Source organism: Bison bison, unplaced genomic scaffold (genome assembly GCF_000754665.1).
Source record: "Bison bison bison isolate TAMUID 2011002044 unplaced genomic scaffold, Bison_UMD1.0 scf7180017864043, whole genome shotgun sequence".
NCBI classification, from domain to species: domain Eukaryota; kingdom Metazoa; phylum Chordata; class Mammalia; order Artiodactyla; family Bovidae; genus Bison; species Bison bison.
This window is the reverse complement of record NW_011494615.1, coordinates 2616724-2634369: the sequence shown is the minus strand read 5'-3', so window position 1 is coordinate 2634369 and position 17646 is coordinate 2616724. Positions and strand designations below refer to the sequence as shown.

Genomic DNA, 17646 nt, shown 5'->3' with positions numbered 1-17646 from the left:
CGCTCTGCGCGTCCGGCAGCGGCGGCGGCGGCGGGAGACTGGCTGAGCCCGGCCCCGCCCGCCGCTCCGCCCTCCTCGTCAGTGGAAAACTCCGGGACTCACGGCGCTGACGCACGCCGGGCCTCCCGCCCACCGCCCCGCCCCGCCCTCCCCGCCCTCCCCGCCCCGCCTCAGAGGCCCCGCCCTCCCCGCTCCAGCCCGAGCCGGCGCAGCGGTCGCCTGCCTCCCTGCGGACTCTGACCCTGAGCCGGCGCCGCGGACGCTCTCGGCCCCCAGCCCCCTCCGCTGCCCTCCTCCCGGCCCTCTCCGGCGAAGGTTCCGAGAGTCGCCGACGCTCCCCGCCGGCGGAGCAGGATCGGGAAGGTCCATACCTTTCCCTACGGCCCCCGTTTACAGATCGGTAGACTGAGGCCCAGAATGGCGCGCAGCGTCTGTCAGGCCACCGGGCGGTGGCATAGCCCAGGGCCCTTACACGCCTTGACCCCAACCTCGCCCGAGGCAGTTGACTGTAATCCCGTCAAAAGTTCCTTCCTCACCCTCCTTCCTACCACCTCCCCCTACCCCCGCTCCCCGCAGATCCGCCTGAAAAGTATAATCTGGAGAAGAACCAGAGGTGGGTGAGGTGGGTGAGCAGGTCATCCTTGGTCCTGACCTTCACCTCTGCTCAGGAGCCAGAGACTCTGCAGAAGCCCTGAGCTAGGGGTTTCTGGAACCAGCCTACACTATCCCCACCGCTACCAGATCCCTTTCTTGGAAAAAAAAAAAACAACTCTAGTTTCTTCTGAGCCAGACCCTGGCCACTTAAAATGGCCCACTGCCTGCTCTGCTCCCGCCAAGGCCTTTCCTGACTTGGGGCCAACTCTCGCAGTATTACTGCACCGGGGAAAGTGTGTGCATGCCCGAGCAGCAAGTTCTGGGCCAGAAGGCCACCCGCTGTGGTCAGCCCCTACCCACCACGCGTGCCCTGAGCGTCTCTCCCCTCGCACCTTTGCTGCAGGTGTTGTTCTCGCCTGGAACGCCTTCCGGCCCTCTTGCTGCTTACCAGAATCCCATCTCCTTTAATGTCTCTCAGCTCGAACTGCCTCCTCCAGGGAGCCTTCTGTGGGAGCCTGACCCTCCCCCTCCCAGTCCGGCTCCCGCTGCATTCTGGGTTCTTCTCTGACTGTCCTAGATGAATGTTGTCTGGGACTAGCCCAGCCCTCAGGATTCCTTTCTACCTAACTGCAGGTGGGGGTGACCTGTGCTGGCTGCCTGGCATCTGAGGTAGAGATGATGGTAGGACCCCTGTAGCCACAGATGTGAATATAGAGGGGGTCAGGAAGGGTCTGCCTGCCCTTTACCTTGCCAAGAAAGAATGGAGTTTGGGGGAGGCTGGGGTCCCTGTCCTTCTCGGATGCCTAAATGTGCCTACCTGGGGGGCTTGCAGGGAGAAATGTCTGGATGGCTGGAGCCCACCCTCCATTGACTTCCCAGCGCCTTCTGGATGAAGGCGGGGCCTACAAAGCTGGAATAAGCAGGCCTTTGCCCCACCTTTGCAGCCTCACCTCTTTCTCTTCAAACTCCCACCCCCCACTCCCTTCCCTGCGCCTCCATTTTCATGTCTTTGACGTGTGTCAGTCTGTCTTTTTATTTGTAACATCGGTACAACCACACAGTAGTTTTAATTTACACACGCGGTGTTCTGTTCTATACCTTCTTAAGTTTGTTCTGCCCTTACCTCTGCACTCCCAACCCACGCCCTTGATAACCGCACTCCAGCCCTGATTGCCAGCAGTCAGTTCTTGGGGTGTGTCCTGATCATCCTGATTTAAACTTCCAAAGATGCTAATCTCCAGCCTGGTTTGCACCCACTTAGATATATGGCTTCTTTATGCATTTCCATGTGAGTTGTCTGTGAGCACTGAGAGGGCAGGGACCATACCTGACTATCCTTTCTGCTTGTGCTCCTTAAGAACAAAAAAGGTATTGAATAGATTGTCTATGGGGTAAATGTCTATCAAGAGCCGGGGCTCAAGGAGAGGTCAAGGCTGGAAGTGGGGAGTCTCGGTGTGGCTGAGACAGCCCTGGAAGGAGTTGAAAAGCTACAGAGCTGAGTGTCCTTTGCTGGAGGTGACTCAGCCCTTAGGGCTACTAGGCGTGTGGCCACCCACCCACTCCCACCCCCCTCAAATATTTAGCTGCACTGTCTCCTATGTCTGCTAGGTTGTAGACCTTGCTGGTCCCAAGGAATCGTTTCTTCCAGGAGTTCTCCTTTCCTGTGTGTGTCTGTCTCTCTCTCTCTCCCAAGTCTTCCAGTTTGTAAAGTGGGGGCATTAGACCTGAGAATGCCATCACCTTCAACATTCCTTGAGTTAATTTCTAGAAGATGCTGCCTGCTGATCAGGTAACTGGGCAGGGTTGAGCCCTAGAGTTAATGAGGGTCTCTGGCTGTCTCAGTTTGCATCTGCTGAGCTGTTTATGAGGGAAACCAGATAGAACAGAGACCAGGGCAGGGGGTTGGCAAGGGCTGGAGTCAGGGCTTAGAGCAGGGAGCCCAATGGTCGATAGGATTTGGGAGGCAGGAAGAGAAGGGAAAAATAAGGGAAAATATAGAATAAAAAGAATCAAATAAGTGATATGTTTTCCCTAGAAAAGCATCTCCCTGTCCTGGGATGGGCTCACCAGATGTTCCCCAGATGTTTGCTGATGATGAGAAACATCTTCCTCTGGGATCACAAGTAAGTTCTTCCTGTTGGTAGGGAAATGAAGGGTCTGTTCCAAGGCAAGGAGGGTGGGGTCTGGAGCAGCATCCATTTGTGACTATGGCACATGCATAGGCAGAAACATACCCACACATCCTCAGTGAATTTCTGAATACTTAGGGGAGTCCCACAAGTTTCTCAAACATTCAGCATCCACAGACCACCCAATTTTAGGTAAATAAAAAACCTCATCTTAAATAATATTTTTTAAAATAAAAAATTGATTCATTTCCATCAGAAAGATGAAGATTAAAAGGATAATATTTGGGGGCACTCCCTGTCCCCCTTCTGATGTCTATGTTAGAAGCTTTCTGTGTCCTTTTTCACTGTAATAAAACTTCTGCCACACAAAAGCTCTGCATGATCAAGCCTTGTCCCTGATCTTGAAGCTAAATCTTCTTTGGAGACCACGGATCCAACATCATTCACCATAAGCTATGAACAGCTTTGATAAGTCTTAATAATATTATGAAAGTGTGAGTCGCTCAAAAAAAAAAAAAAAAGAATTTTTTTTAAAAGTATCAAATGTGGGAAGATTGAGATTTCACCAGATTTGCCATACCTCACTGGTGTGACAGTGAATTGATACAATCAGTTTGGAAAATAATTTGGCAATACCTACTAAGACTAAATTATATGATCTTGTAATTCTACTGTTCCATATATTCCCAAGAGAAAAAAGCACTTCTGTCCACTGAAAGACACAAGAGTGTTACAGCAGCTTTATCCATAACAGCTTGAAATTAGAAACAACACAAATGTCCAGTAGGTGAGTAGAAACAATTACAATTTCTCATAAAATGAAATAGTACACAGCAATGAATCAAACAATGGCCTCATATAATGATAGGGATGAATCTTAAAAACAGTATGTCAAGTAAAAGAAACCAAGCACAAAGAAGAATAACTATGATGCCGTTTATTTATGGGAAGTTAAGAACCAGGCAGAATGAAAGCACAGAGGTAGATAACATTACCTTCAGGAGTAACAGGCTAAAGGTGTGACTCCCAGGCCAGCAGCCACCAGCATCACCTGAGAACTTGTTAAGAATGCAGATTCCTGGGTCCTCCCCAGACCCACTGCATCAGAAACTTGGGCAGCGGGAACCCAGCAACCTAAGTTCTAACTAGCCCTCCACTGATTCTGATGAGACCCACTGAGCTAAGGTTGTAGAAAGTGAAACCCAAGTAAAGGGGACTGTCTTCAAGCACATTTCTCCAACATTCTTGTTTATTTAAACAGGAAGACTTTTTAGTTTAGATCTGTGGATTGAAAATCTGAGCAGTTGAGTTCTGGGTCAAAGGGTTTTAACAGATGCTGCCAAATCGCCCTCCCCAAAGTTGCACCAATTTTACTCTCAACCAATAGTATTTGAGCATGCCTGTTTCCCAACACCCTCCCTGGCACTGAGTGTTATCAAACTTATTGATCTCTGCCAATCTGATGAGAGAAACCAAGAAGAGATCTTACTGTTTTAATTGCATTGCTCTAATTATGAGTGAAATTGAGGTTCTTATAAGCCATTTGTGTTTCCCTCTAAATCACGGTTTTATATTCTTTACTTGTATTGTTGTTTTATGTCTTTGAGGATTAGGGAAAGAAGCCCTTCTGTCTGTCACACATGTGGCCCTTAATCCTGGTTTGCTTTTTAACTGGGTTGACAGTGTATTTTATCATACAGAAGTTTTACATTTTTATGTAGTCGCATTTCTTAAACATTTACTTTAGGCATCCTGGTGTTTGTGTATTACATTCCCTTGTCATAATATTACAGATAAATTCACCCATTTTTTTTTTCTAGAGTTTTATGATCTTATTTTACATTTATACATCCTTTATCTTTTTGGAATCTACTTTAAGGAACTGTATAGGGTTTCCATTTTCTTTTTTTCCCCTAATTGATAAATTTTCCTACTACCTTTTTCTTTTACTATAAATGTCACCTTAAACAGAAATTGAATTCTCATATGTTCCGGAATCAGTTTCTGGTTCTCTACTCTGGTCCACTGGGTTGTCTGTTTCATCTTTGGGTACCAAATTGCTTTACAAATTATAATTTCAGAATGTGTTTTATCATGTGATAGATGTAACCCCATCGTATTACATTTCTTTTTCAGGGCTTTCCAGGCTCCTTATTTAATTCCTCATTTGAGTTTCATATCATTTTTGGACAAGCTCGCCCCTAAAAAAAGTCCTGTATTTTAGTTAGAATCACATTGAATTGATACAGTAATTGAACATTGATGTTTTTATAACATTGGGTTTTGCTATTCAAAAGCTCAGTTTAATGTTCCCTGCATAATATTCATAAAGGCCCTTATATGTCTTTTAAATATTGTTCTGAATATTTTTTTGATTGCCGTTGTAACTGCAATTTCTATTTTCTGATAAGTTGTATTTTTTTTATGTATGTAAAGAAAGGCTACTGAGTTTTGTATATTAACCTTTGTAAACTGCTATCATCCTAAATTCTCTTGTCTGTAACAGTAGTACATTTTTCAGTCACATCATCTGTATGTAATTTAGCTATTCGGTTATGGTTTTGTTATTTTTTTGTTTGGCCACATCGTGTGACTTGTGGGAGCTTACCTCCCTGAGGAATTGAACCCAGGTGCAGCAGTGAAAGCATGGAGTCCTAACCACTGGACCACCAGGGAATTCCCAAGGTTTTGTTTGTTTTAAGCAGGAATTAATATGGGACATTTTTCAAATGCCTTTTTTGGCACATATTGAGATGTTATGCAGTTTTCCTTTGATGTATTTTTTTTCATAATAGTGGTTAACACTTAATAGCCAGTTGTTTTTATTATTTTCATAATTTTATTTATTTTTGGCTATGCTGCATCTTTGTTGCTACACAGGCTTTTCTCGAGTTGCAGGAAGTGGGGACTACTCTTTAGTTGTGGTGTGTGGGCTTCTCACTGTGGCGGCTTCTCCTTTTGCTGAGCGTGGGCTCTAGGGCACTCAGGCTTCGGTAGCTGTGGCTCCCTGGGCTCTAGTGCACAGGCTCAGTAATTGTGGTGCATGGGCTCAGTTGCTCTGCGGCATGTGAGGTCTTCCCAGATTAGGGTCTGAACCTGTGTCTCCTGCATTGGCAGGTGGATTCTTTACCAGTGAGCCACCAGGGAAGCCCATTCTTTGATCTGTTAATATGGTCAATTTTATTACAGATTCCCTAATATTGAACCACCTGCACTACTAGAATGAACTTACTTGGATACAATGGATGATTCTTTGAAGATATTGTTAATTTATATTTGGTAGTATTTTATCTGAGATTTTTGTACCTCATGTTCTATCATATTTAATTACTAGTTACTATTCAGATTCCCCACATTTCTCTTTATCTTTTGTTTCTTACTAGGTCATGAGCTGATGAAGTCGATTAAAATGTACTTGTGTCTTATCCAAATTTGTTTGCATTTGCTGTATGTATATTGTTATTCTCAACTCATATCCTATTCTTGATTTTGAAGCTATGCTATTTGGTGTCTAGAGATTTCCAAAAACTAGATTTCTAATGTCTCTCATGTTTAACTTCCTTTTCTCTCATTTAACAATTTTGTTTTGAATCTGACCTTGGCTGATGGTAACTGTTCCTCTGGAGGAAGAAATGGCAACCCACTCCAGTATTCTTGCCTGGGAAGTCCCATGGACAGAGGAGTCAGGCAGGTTGCAGTCCATGGGGCTGCAAAGAGTCCTGAGTCCTGAGCACGACTGAGCCACTGAGCACACGTGCGTGATGGTCATGCTATAGTCTCAGCTCAGTATTTTCTTGTATACCTTGGTTTATATTTTAACTTTTCTGAGTTACTTTGGTAAAGATGTCTCTCTTCTATAGAATGCTGTTTTATGATCTGACGAGAGAATCTTTTTTTTTAAAGGATGGGTTTATCCTTATTTACATTTCTTGATATAACATGTATCATTCATGCTTACTTATGTTATCTTCTGCTGTGTTTCCTATTTTAATGCTTCCTCTGTTTTCTATGTTTTACATGTGTATTTTTTTTTGTTTTCTTTGATGTGTGTGTGTGTGTGTGTGTGTGTGTGTGTGTGTGTAAGCACACGTGTTTGTATTTTGGTCTGATGATTTGAAGGTTTATAGTCTGTTTTTAATTTTTCCACTGCTTGCCTTTATATTGATTTATTTCTCTGCCAAGAGAAGACCTTCAAAGAGTCATATTCTCAAAGGGCTGAGCTTTGCCACCATACTTCTGTCTTCGAGTTCTTGATATCCCCAGAAACAAACAAAAAACAACAAAATTCTTAATATTCTCAACATGAAAAATGGTTATAGTCTCGCCCTGAAGCCAAAGGTTCAGGATAATCAAGATCTGAATGTGCCACTGAGATACTTCTTGAGTGAGCCAGCCACCTACAGCAAAGAGCTATCGGCACCACAAAGGGATGCTGTATCTCATCTCTTATTTCAAAACCTCATGTGAATATCTTACCCTCAACAGCCAGCATACTTAGTTCAACAGTGTCTTTTACTTTCTGTCCATGTCTCCACAGTCTTCTGAAAAGGCATAGTTGGAGAGGCATGAATGGAGGGCATTGACTCTTCTTGCTATTTGTTTCTGCACATATCGAGATCAGGAGCCAGATTGTTGCCTGACAGCTGGTCTTTGTGAATACAGTCGTGTGTGGTTGGTGTTCAGATGCAAGTTGTGTGTGTGTTTTCTTTTAAATCTCATCAGTTAGCGTACCAAGAGATAATGGCACACTCAAAACAGTATCATTTTAGGAAAGCTTATTTACAAAGGGACTACTTACAAACATGTGGGTGTAGGAGCACCCCAAGGGATGGTACAGTAACCTGGATGAGCAGCAGCAGAGCTGTTACTACAAATAGGCCTGAAGGTGGGGTCCAGGAGGTTACTATAAGGGAGAGAACTGGATAGGCTGGCTGCCTTGGGAAGACCAGTGGCCCCCACTAGAGGATACATCCAACCCACAGAGACTCACAGGCAGGAAACCAAAGGACTAAATGCCTTGATCTCTTTCTCTTCCCTCTCCTTTCTCTGCTGGGCCTCACCATGGCTGAACCCAACTGGAAGCCAGTAGCTCAGTCATTTAATCTTGCAAAGAAATTCAGTGAGAAGTAGAACAAAAAGTCAGCAGGTACATTTCCCTCCTGTGTTTTTGGAAAATATGTGGCAAGCCTGACACATTAGTATTGCACCCAATAGGAATGCTTTCAATGATCAATAATCTAGTACCATTTACTTGTGTATTGTAATGGGAAGGTTGGAAGGTGGAGAAGGCAATGGCACCCCACTCCAGTGCTCTTGCCTGGAAAATCCCATGGGGAGAGGAGCCTGGTGGGCTGCAGTCCACGGGGTTGCTAAGAGTCGGACACAACTGAGCGACTTCACGTTCACTTTTCACTTTCATGCATTGAAGAAGGAAATGGCAACCCACTCCAGTGTTCTTGCCTGGAGAATCCCAGGGACGGGGGAGCCTGGTGGGCTGCCGTCTGTGGGGTCGCACAGAGTCGGACATGACTAAAGCGACTTAGCAGCAGTAGCAGCAGCAGCCACTGACATAATGTCAGTACTGGTGTCTCTAGAATTCTCTCAGATTTTACCTTCTGCTGGTTGCTTCATATCTGCAAGACAGCTGCCCAAGCATCATGACCATGGTTAAGTTAGGAAGAAGGGGGAAGGCAGGGGATACCAGCATGTATATCCATTTTCTAAAAAAACAAAACCAAAACTTTTTATAGAAATACCCTCAGCAGACTTGTCATCATATTTCATCGACTAGAACTGGATCTCATGTAACAAACAACAAGGGAGACTGGGAGAGTGGAAAATGGGCTGGTCATGATTGATTTAGACCACTTGTAATTAATTGCCTGAGACTGGAGACCTTGGTGCATGGATCAAAATCAGGAATCTGTTATTAGGAAAGAAGGGATGGAATACATTTCTGGATCAACAATGAACAAAGCTTGCCACAAGTGGTTTGTATTCAACAATAAAGCCCTTTGTCTGCTAGCACTCACTCCGGACAGCCATTGCTCTTTCACACTATGTGCCATTGATTTTATGTGACATCCAAAAATGTTGTTTGATCAAGTAATTTTGCCAGGAGCTTGCTCTGCTTTTCCTCAGTAGCCTACGACTCAGTTTACAAGTCATGGTTTGAATTGTGTTAGTTTCCACTGTAAGGTAGACAACTTGAATGATGCCTCTCTGGGTTTTACCTTTTCTCTGTCTTTAGTGACAAAATGTATCCTTACTACACTGGACATTTTACCCATATTAGCGAAAGACTTGATTGGTTTTCTATCTAGCTTACAGGATCTGATGTGAAGAGGATGCGAAAAGTTTCAGTGGGCTTCCTGCCACTATTTGACAAAGTTTCATAAGAGATGATCCCTCTGGGGCTAAAGGAGATGATTACCAACTAACAAAATTCCATTTTCAGGTATTCGTTACCATATCTGAGTCACACTTCTTCTTTTTTTCTGTTTGTATAAAATTATCTCATCCTACACACTCATTTACCCTGGTATATGTGGTCATAATTTATACTGCAGTATTTTTGTTGCTATTTTCAATACTATTTTTATGCTTTAGTGAACCTCCTTTAAACTACTGATCCATTTTTATGATCTGGGGATATACTACCATATAATAGTAACAATAAAATGGAAATATAACACATGAAAACAATCATGCGTAAAAGATGTGAAAATCTTTTAACCAAGCTGAACTAGAGTCAATGGCATTCTCTTTACTATGAACTGAGCTGAACTGGCTGACTCACTTCTAGTGTACAGGTGCTCCTACAAAACCATGATGATGACTATAAAGATAATGGGATTTCTGTGGAAATGATCACTGACCTCACATTTATGAAATGTATGGGAACAAAATTGCTTGTCTGTGTAGCAGACCCTGCCATGCGCCACTCATATCCCCCTCACACAATTCTCACATGTGTTCATGGTGGTTTCTGTAGGGCCAACAGGGATGCCATCCGATGGAACTGGAGCACAATGTCCAGGGCCAGCTCCTGCAAGAGGAAATTCATTTCTGTACCATCTACGGAGATGTGCAGTGAACCAGGGCCCTAGGTTCATTCAGGAGCGGAGTGGGCGGGATCTTAATGAATCCAGTGAATCTCTGCCCTCCCACGTGGAGTTGATAGATATGACGTGAGATAATTTACTTACTGGAAAACACAAGTATACTAAGGGCCACAATAGTAACATCTGTGATGGTTTAAAAACATGGCTGCAGATTCTTTCACACTTATCAAAAGAAGGAATGTAATACCTCTCGCCTCTAATATGGGCCGGTTTTAATGACCTGTCTTGAGCAAACTGTGGAAGAAGTGATACTGTACGATTTCCAAGGTAAGTCAGTAGGTGACAGAGCTACTGTACGCGCAACTGTTAGGTCGAAGGACATTTTCATTTAAAATTCTGATCCGATTGCCAGGTTGTTCTCCACTTCTCTCCCGTCCTTCCACCCCCGCCTCCCACCCCCAACAGTGGATAAATACTCCTTTTGGATCAGTATACTGTTTCAGTTGCCATTTCTTTACTACGGGAGAAGTGAAGCATCTTTTTCCTTGGAACATCGCCTGGGGTCAGAAGACCCAGCTGGAGACAAGAGCGGGACTCAGCGGAGCCAGGCGGCCCCGCCGACAACACCCACGGCTCCACTCACTTCCCCGGCTCCTCTGTTTTTCGGCGCTTTCCTTCCTCCCCCACAATATTCAGATTCCTGGAACCAGGCTCGGTGACCTCACGGCGGTGACTTCACATCCGGGACCTTCTGGGAATTCTCAGCAGCACTTTTTCGTTAGAAAACTAACGAGGGAGGAGGAAGGGGGTGCGTCCGGGGAGGGACGCCGGAGCTCCGGGGGAAGGAGGGAGGGAGCCGCGCAGAGGCCTCTTCCTCCTTCCGGTCAGGGGTGGGTGGGGCTGGCAGCGGCGTGCGGCGGGGCTGCCGCCGGCGAGACCTGAGGCCCCGCCCCCTGCCTCTCACTCCCCCGCCCCGAGAAGGGCGCGCGCGCCTCCCACGGGACGTGGATCCCGGCGCTTGTCGCTACAGGTTTGGGACCCGGGGCCCCAAGCTGATCCTCTGCCAGTTTTCTTCCGAAGTTAGGTCAACGTCTTACTTGGCAGCCCTGCAACAGGTGGGGAGCGGGTAACTTCATGGGGGAAAAAATTGTGTGTGTGTCGCTGACTGGCAGGTACCAGTGGGGGCGGGGTACGGGAAACGCAACAAATCCAAAGTCTACAGTGGCGTTTTCCAGGCTACAAAACTGCATAAGGTTGAGAGGTCAGAGAAGGACAACCTCCGTGGCTTTTGTTTCCTTGAAGGGGTTGCCTCAGAGCTGAGTCTTCAATACAAAGCTATCCAGAAATGACAGGAGGGCGAAATGAGGGGGGCTGCTTCTCTTCCATTAAAAAAAAAAAAAATTTTTTTTTTAGAATATATTTTACAACTGTGGTGGTTAAAGATGAAGATACTAATGTTATATATTAAACTGTTCTCTATAACTTCAAAGTTGTTTTTTTCCTTCTGATTCTGAAAGAAATTAGAATATTTTCATGGACCCCTCAAGTATTGTGGGCCTGAGGCTCCATCCATGCCTGCTGTGCCCATTGGGTAAGCTAGCCCTGGACAAAGGCCGGGCAGCATGACAAAGCCTGGATAGAACATTAAAGGACCTGGAAGGTCTGATTCTCTTGGGGAAATGAGAGAGGCTATAAACACAGGTGGCAGCTGCACAAGAAGGGCCTTGAATGACCTGAGGAGTGTGGATTTTATGGTGGAGGTGGTGAGGAGCCACTACTGGGCCTGACTGGAGGGTTGACCCTGGGATAGGACTGGAGGTGGGCTGGCTGTTGCCTTAATGACATCCAAACTTTTGCTGAGCCACAGTTGAGATGGAAGGGGGGGAAGGGGAAGCCACAGATTGATGTGAGGGCGCTGGGACCTGGAGAAGCCTGGGCTGACTTCTTTGGGTCATCCCTCATGGAAAGGAGAAAGCAAGAGGAGATACTGTACTGGTTCCAGGACTTCGGAAAGATCAAATGAAAAGTCCTTCACCAGCCACGAAGCAGGGAACCTACCTTAATAGATGTTTAGGGGGCTTCAGGGCCACCTCTTGCCCAGATCTCCGCGGTGGTTCCTACTAGCTATTCCATCCGCCTCTCTCCTGCGCAAGGCACCTCTCCAAAGCTCCATTCCCATTGGGCTGTTTTCCTGCTCCCCATGGGCCAGAGGACAAAACCACAGTCCTCACCTGGGCATTTCCAGAGTTCAGAATGAGAAAAAACAGACTGGGTTTTCAACACCCCTACAGTAGATCAGTGTTCCAGAATCTCATTTGGCTACATGTTTCTCAGTCTCCAATAACTGCCCTTTCTCTCCCACCCTCCACTCCCTGCCAGAAAACAAAAAACAAACCAAAAGCTATGCTTGACTCCCGCCTTCCAATGCAAACACTGGTCTTCCTCCAGAGCAGGCCAGGCCAAAATCAAGGGCTGGGACAGGAACTATAAGGGAGAAGAACTGGGCTCGAATGACTCATTGAAAGACAAGTCTTCATTTATTCACCATAAACCATGGATTGAGCTCCTACTATGTGCTTTTGTACCACTCTAGATACTGGAGATACAAAAATAAACAAAGAAGTGGTTGGCATGGAGATGATATTCCAGGGGAGGAAGACTTGGCTGTGGAGATGGCACTTTCCAAAGACGATCACGTAGAATATTACCTCTTCCTCATCAAAAGGTACTAATAACCCTTCTATTCAGTCTAGGCAGACTTGTGACTCATCTGTAACCAACAGAATGCAGCCCAAGTGATTTTGTGTGACTTCTGTGGCCAGATCATAAAAGGTGATGCAACTTCTACCTTGTTAGTTGGGACACATGCCTTCGGAAACTTGAAATAAAATGCAGGAAATCCAGCCGTTCTGAGAATGCCATACTTTGAGGAGGCCCAGGCCACATGGAGAGGCCATGCATATGTGGTTTGTCTGACATCCCAGCTGAGGTCCTGGCCAAGTAGCCAGCATCAATTGCCAGGCATTTGAGTGAGAGAGTTTTCAGACCCTAACTGTCCAATTACCCCCAGCCTTAGACTGAGGCTAAGTTGAGGCCCCACACATCATAGCAGAGAGACAAGCCATGTCCAGTGTGTTCTATCCAAATTGCTGACCCACAGAATTCATGAGCATCATAAAATGGTTTTTTAGACCACTAAACTTGGGGTGGTTTGCTCTGCAGGAATAGTATCCAGAACACTGACATTAAACAAGCAAATATGTGAACAAAGATAATTTTATATTGTAATAGGTCCTCAGGAAAACAAAACTAACTCAGCATGTTAACTTGGAGGAAGGCCTCTATAGATGGGGAAAGGGGGTGGGATAAGTGGGGGAGGCAAGGGAGGTATAGATCAAGAAAGGTCTTTTTGGAGAGACATTTGAACTGGAATGTGAGTGAGAAAGAGCCCAACCACTAAAGATCTGGGAGAAGAGACTTCTGGGCAAGGGATACAGCAGATGCAAAGGCCCTGAGACAGGAATCAGCTTGGTGTGTTCTGTGAAACCCAGGAAAGCCAGTGTAACTAAGGGAGATGTGGGTGAGGAGGAGAGTAGGGCAAAGAAGTTGGAGAGGAAGCTTGAGAAGCAAGTCATTCTGGTCTTAGAGGCCGCTGAGAGGAGTTAGATTTCAGACTGAGCGAGCTGAAAGCTTGCAGAGGGTATTATACAGGAGTGACTTGGTCTGGTAAATTCTTGATAAGGGCTTTAGGTGCCAGGTAGATGACAGTCTGTAAAGACAGGGCAAAGGGAAGACCACTTGGGAGGCTATGGCAGTGGTTCAGTAAAGCGGGGATGGATGGTGGCCTGGGACAGGATGATAGCGGTGAAGATGAGGACTGTTGGGTAAACTCGGAACAGAGGCAGTGACAGAGTAATGAGAAGGGAGGAGGCGCCCGGCCGGCAGGAAGGTCCCAGGCGGGGCTGCGACGTGGGTGAGGACCGGAACCCGCATCCTTCTGGAATCCGGGAGGGAGGCTCTGAGCTGGGGCTGGCCAGGACGGCGCGTACTGGCGTCCGGCGTCTGCCGCGCGGAGCCTGCCCCTGGCTGCGCGCCTGCCTGCCGGGTGTTTCCCAGCAACGGCTACAGCCACCCAAAACGTTCCGAACCCAGCGGCCCGGGTGATGTCATCGTCACCTTGGAGACAGCGGATGGGAACACGCCCCCTCCAGGCACGGGGCGGAGTCTGGGCACCCAAGCTCCTCTTCAGAGCCCCACCCCCTCTCGGGCAGGAAGGGAAGGTGGTGCTTCGGGCTCCGCTGCAGGTGGGATGGGAGGTGTGCAGGGCCCTGGGTGAGTAGCTGCTGGTTTTCTTGGTGCGCGCTGCCACCAGTGTGCTCACCACCTACCCAACAACCTCTCCGGTCTCTTCCTCGTAGGCCGCCCCCTTTAGCTGTTAGGACTTGGCTCTTCATGTCCTTCAGGTCACTTCCTCAGAGATGCCTTCCCCAACCACACAAGCTAAAGTAACTGCCAACCTTCTTGTGGGCTACTTGTTTTATTTCCTTTGCTCCCTTCTAAAATTACCTTCTCTGTTTGTAATATGTCTTCCCATAAGGTCAAGGATAAATTCTACCATGTTCATCTGTATTCCCTGGAAGGAATCTGGCATGAATTAAGTGCTCAATAAATGTTAGTTGGATGAGTCAGTGAATTCGCTCAATCATTTCATCTCACACATGGGTGCATTTATTCGACATTTGTTCAGTGCCTTCTAGGCACTCGTGATAAGCAGTAAGGATACTGAGATAAACAAGACAGGGACTCCACCTGGAGGTGAGAAAAAGAGATAGATTAAAACAAATAATTATAATATGAAAAGTGAACTTCCTTGAATTCCAGACACTGGGCCTATCTCCAAGCACTTTATGCATATTAATTCACTTAATCTTCACAATAGTAAGCACTATAATCGTCCCCACTTAACAAATGAGAACACTGAGAACAGGCATGCCTTAAGCTGAGACCAACAGAGGGCAGTGGAGGGAAACGTGGTAAAGGGGGGTTATAGTAAGATGTGTAGCCAGCCCAGGTAGGTAGATTTGCTGTCTTAATTGCTCACAAACACCAGTCTTCCAGGTGGCAGGCTGCTTCCAGCTCAGAGCTCTGCTGCCGCAGGGGAACACCTGTCAGTGGGGCAGGCAATGATGAATCTGGGAGGGGTGTGGAGGACTGAGCCCTGGGTGGTAAGATGAGAGCCCACCTGTTCAATAAAAGCAAACTGTGGACAAGTTCCTACCTAACCTTGTTGGGGGCAGGGTGTGTGTGTGTACGTATGTATGTATGTATGTAGGGGTGGACAATTGTTGATAAAGCCCCTTCCTGTTCAGAAGGGTAAACTCAATATTCAAAAAACTAAGATCATGGCATCTAGTCCCATAGCTTCATGGTAAATAGAAGGGGGAAAAGTGGAAGCAGTGACAGATTTTGTTTTCTTGGGCTCCAAAATCGCTACGACTGTGACTGCAGGCACGAAATTAAAAAAACACTTCCCTCTTGAAACAAAAGCTATGACAAACCTGGACAGTGTATTAAAAAGCAGGAATATCACTTTGCCGATAAAGGTCTGTATAGCCAAAGCTATGGTTTTTCCAGTAGTCATGTACATCTGTACATGTGAGAGTTGGACCATAAAGAAGGCTAAGTGCTGAAAAATTGATGCTTTTGAACGGTGGTGTTGGAGAAGACTTGAGAGTCCCTTGGACTGCAAGATCAAACCAGTCAATTCTAGAGGAAATCTACCCTGAATATTCATTGGAAAGACTGATGCTGAAGTTGAAACTCCAATATTTTGGCCACCTGATGCGAAGAGCTGACTCATTGGAAAAGACCCTGATTCTGGGAAAGACTGAAGGCAGGAGGAGAAGGGGACGGCAGAGGATGAGATGGTTAGAAAGCATCACTGACTCAGCGGCCATGAATTTGAGCAAACTCTGGGAGATAGAGAAGGGCAGGAAAACCTGGCATGCTGCAATCCATGGAGTCACGAAGAGTTGAACACAACTGAGCAACAACATACCAAAGGGTATTTAGGAGATGCAGAAATTATACTCACTCCCACCTCTGGGTTTTTGCGTGTGCTCATCCGCCTAACTGGCACTCCCCACCCCTGCCCATTGCCCGGTAATTGGCTTTTTGTTACTAAGATCTCAGTTGAAAACTCTTTTTCCCCCCTTGGGGAGATCTGCCTTGGCTACACTCTCTAAGGCAATCGCCTGTCGCTGTCACGTGACATGTTTTATAATTCCTACCGCACAGTGGGAGAGTGGCCTAGCCTGTCGCTGTCACGTGACATGTTTTATAATTCCTACCGCACAGTGGGGGAGTGGCCTAGCCTGTCGCTGTCACGTGACATGTTTTATAATTCCTACCCCACAGTGGGAGAGTGGCCTAGTCAGGTACGTCACCCTTATTCCTCATCTGATATTTCCTATTTATTCATAGTCTCCCTGCCTTCTCATTCGAGAGAGTCAGTTCCTTGAATGTGATGGAGTCTGATGATCCCATTGGGCCTTACCTCTGGGTCCATGCTGCCCAGAACAGGTCTGGCATGCAGTAGTTGCTCAGTGCTGTTTGAAAGTATGGAAAGGGTCCTTTACCAGATCTTCCTGGCTTTCCAGGCTGGTCTGTGCCCGCCCCTTCCCAGGAACCTCTGCACATTGTGCCTGGTCTGACCCGGAGGAAGTGACCCAGCAGTCTTGGCCATTGGAGTTCTCCTGGCTTGTGGCCCTCCCTCCTTCCTGGGCCTGACTGGGCCATTCTTCCACTCTCGGCAGATTCCACTCCAGGGAGATGTCCAAGAACCTCTAGGTGGGGAAGCCAGAGGTGTGGGGCCAGCAGTGTATGTATGTGTGGGGGCGTGGGGAGTAAGGAGAGTGGGGGATGGGTGGGCCTCGCTGGTTCCCAGCCAAGATGGTAGAAGAAGGGGGTGGCTTTTCTGAGCCTTCCAACACTGCTGCTTGCAGGAAAACAGGGCAGCTAGAGATGTGGCTGCTTTTCCCCTGGAGTGAGAACCCAGACTCTGTGTACAGACAGACACGGAGAGAAGGGAATAAAACTTTGGTTTATTAGACTGTATCCTTCTTCTTTGGGGTACAAAGGGAGAGGCTGTGGGGGTGGAGAGAATCTTTGGCTTCTAGGGACATTGGTGATCGTAGACTTTGTCTGTGTGAAATTTGTGCTGCCAGGATGACCCGCTGAATGAGGGAGGTGCTGATGACGGGGCCCTTCTGGGGCCCTAGTCAACATGTAACAGAGACCAATCCGGCTGGCCCTGTCTTCTCTAGGAATTAAAGAGCAGAAGGCTGAGAACATTTGACTCGTATTAAAGAAATAAAGATTGAAAAAGTGGAAGGTCGCTCAGGGGGCTCAGTCGCAGGCAGTGGCATGCAGACTCACTTGTGTTGGCGTGCGGGCCAGACCTGTGTGAGAAGCGTGTGTTTCTGTACACATTATATGCTCCACAAGCCCCCATTCTGTTGCTGGGCTTGGGCTACTCCGGAGGGCTTCTTCCCTACCATCCCCCCCTGCCTTTTGCAAGAACCTGGCCCATGGATGCTACTGATGAAAGGGAAACTGCCCCTGGATCTCAGAACATGCCCTTTCTTTTTGGTTCTTTCTCCGTGCGTGCAGGAGGTGAGCACCCACCTCCGTCCCGGGTCCCTGGAGGTGGGTGGAAGACTGTGGTGGCAGATGGAGGGGCTCACTGCGCAGCTGGTGTGGGGTGGCCACAGGGCACACGCAGCATCTCAGCTTCTGCCAGGCCGGTGCTGAGCCCAGTCTGGCTGTGCAGAAACTGCCTCATCAAGGGGGAAGTGTGG

The 17646-nt window shown here is 47.0% G+C and overlaps 2 protein-coding genes and 1 long non-coding RNA gene across 7 annotated transcripts in view; 1 reads left to right on the top strand and 2 right to left on the bottom strand.

Moving 5' to 3' along the window:
* The window catches only part of CSRNP1 (cysteine-serine-rich nuclear protein 1), a 15042-nt gene extending 13972 nt beyond the window's left edge, over window positions 1–1070 (bottom strand). The window contains exon 1 of the mRNA XM_010835496.1: window positions 987–1070. The gene's annotated coding sequence lies outside the window, so the exon portion shown is untranslated. The remainder of the gene's footprint in view (window positions 1–986) is intronic.
* A 9657-nt stretch (window positions 1071–10727) lies between these two features.
* Window positions 10728–17646, top strand: part of LOC104985355 — an 88293-nt gene continuing 81374 nt past the window's right edge. For 2 of the 4 annotated variants that reach the window (XR_824883.1, XR_824884.1), the window contains exons 1-2: window positions 10728–10902; window positions 12381–12512. This is a non-coding gene — a long non-coding RNA (uncharacterized LOC104985355). The remainder of the gene's footprint in view (window positions 10903–12380; window positions 12513–17646) is intronic. The other 2 variants (XR_824882.1, XR_824885.1) reach the window with 2 other exon arrangements.
* XIRP1 (xin actin-binding repeat containing 1) overlaps window positions 15769–17646 on the bottom strand; it is a 14090-nt gene continuing 12212 nt past the window's right edge. For both annotated transcript variants that reach the window (XM_010835491.1, XM_010835490.1), the window contains exon 3: window positions 15769–17646. In XM_010835491.1, coding sequence (XP_010833793.1) covers window positions 17529–17646 — 118 coding nt within the window. In that variant the 3' untranslated portion in view covers window positions 15769–17528.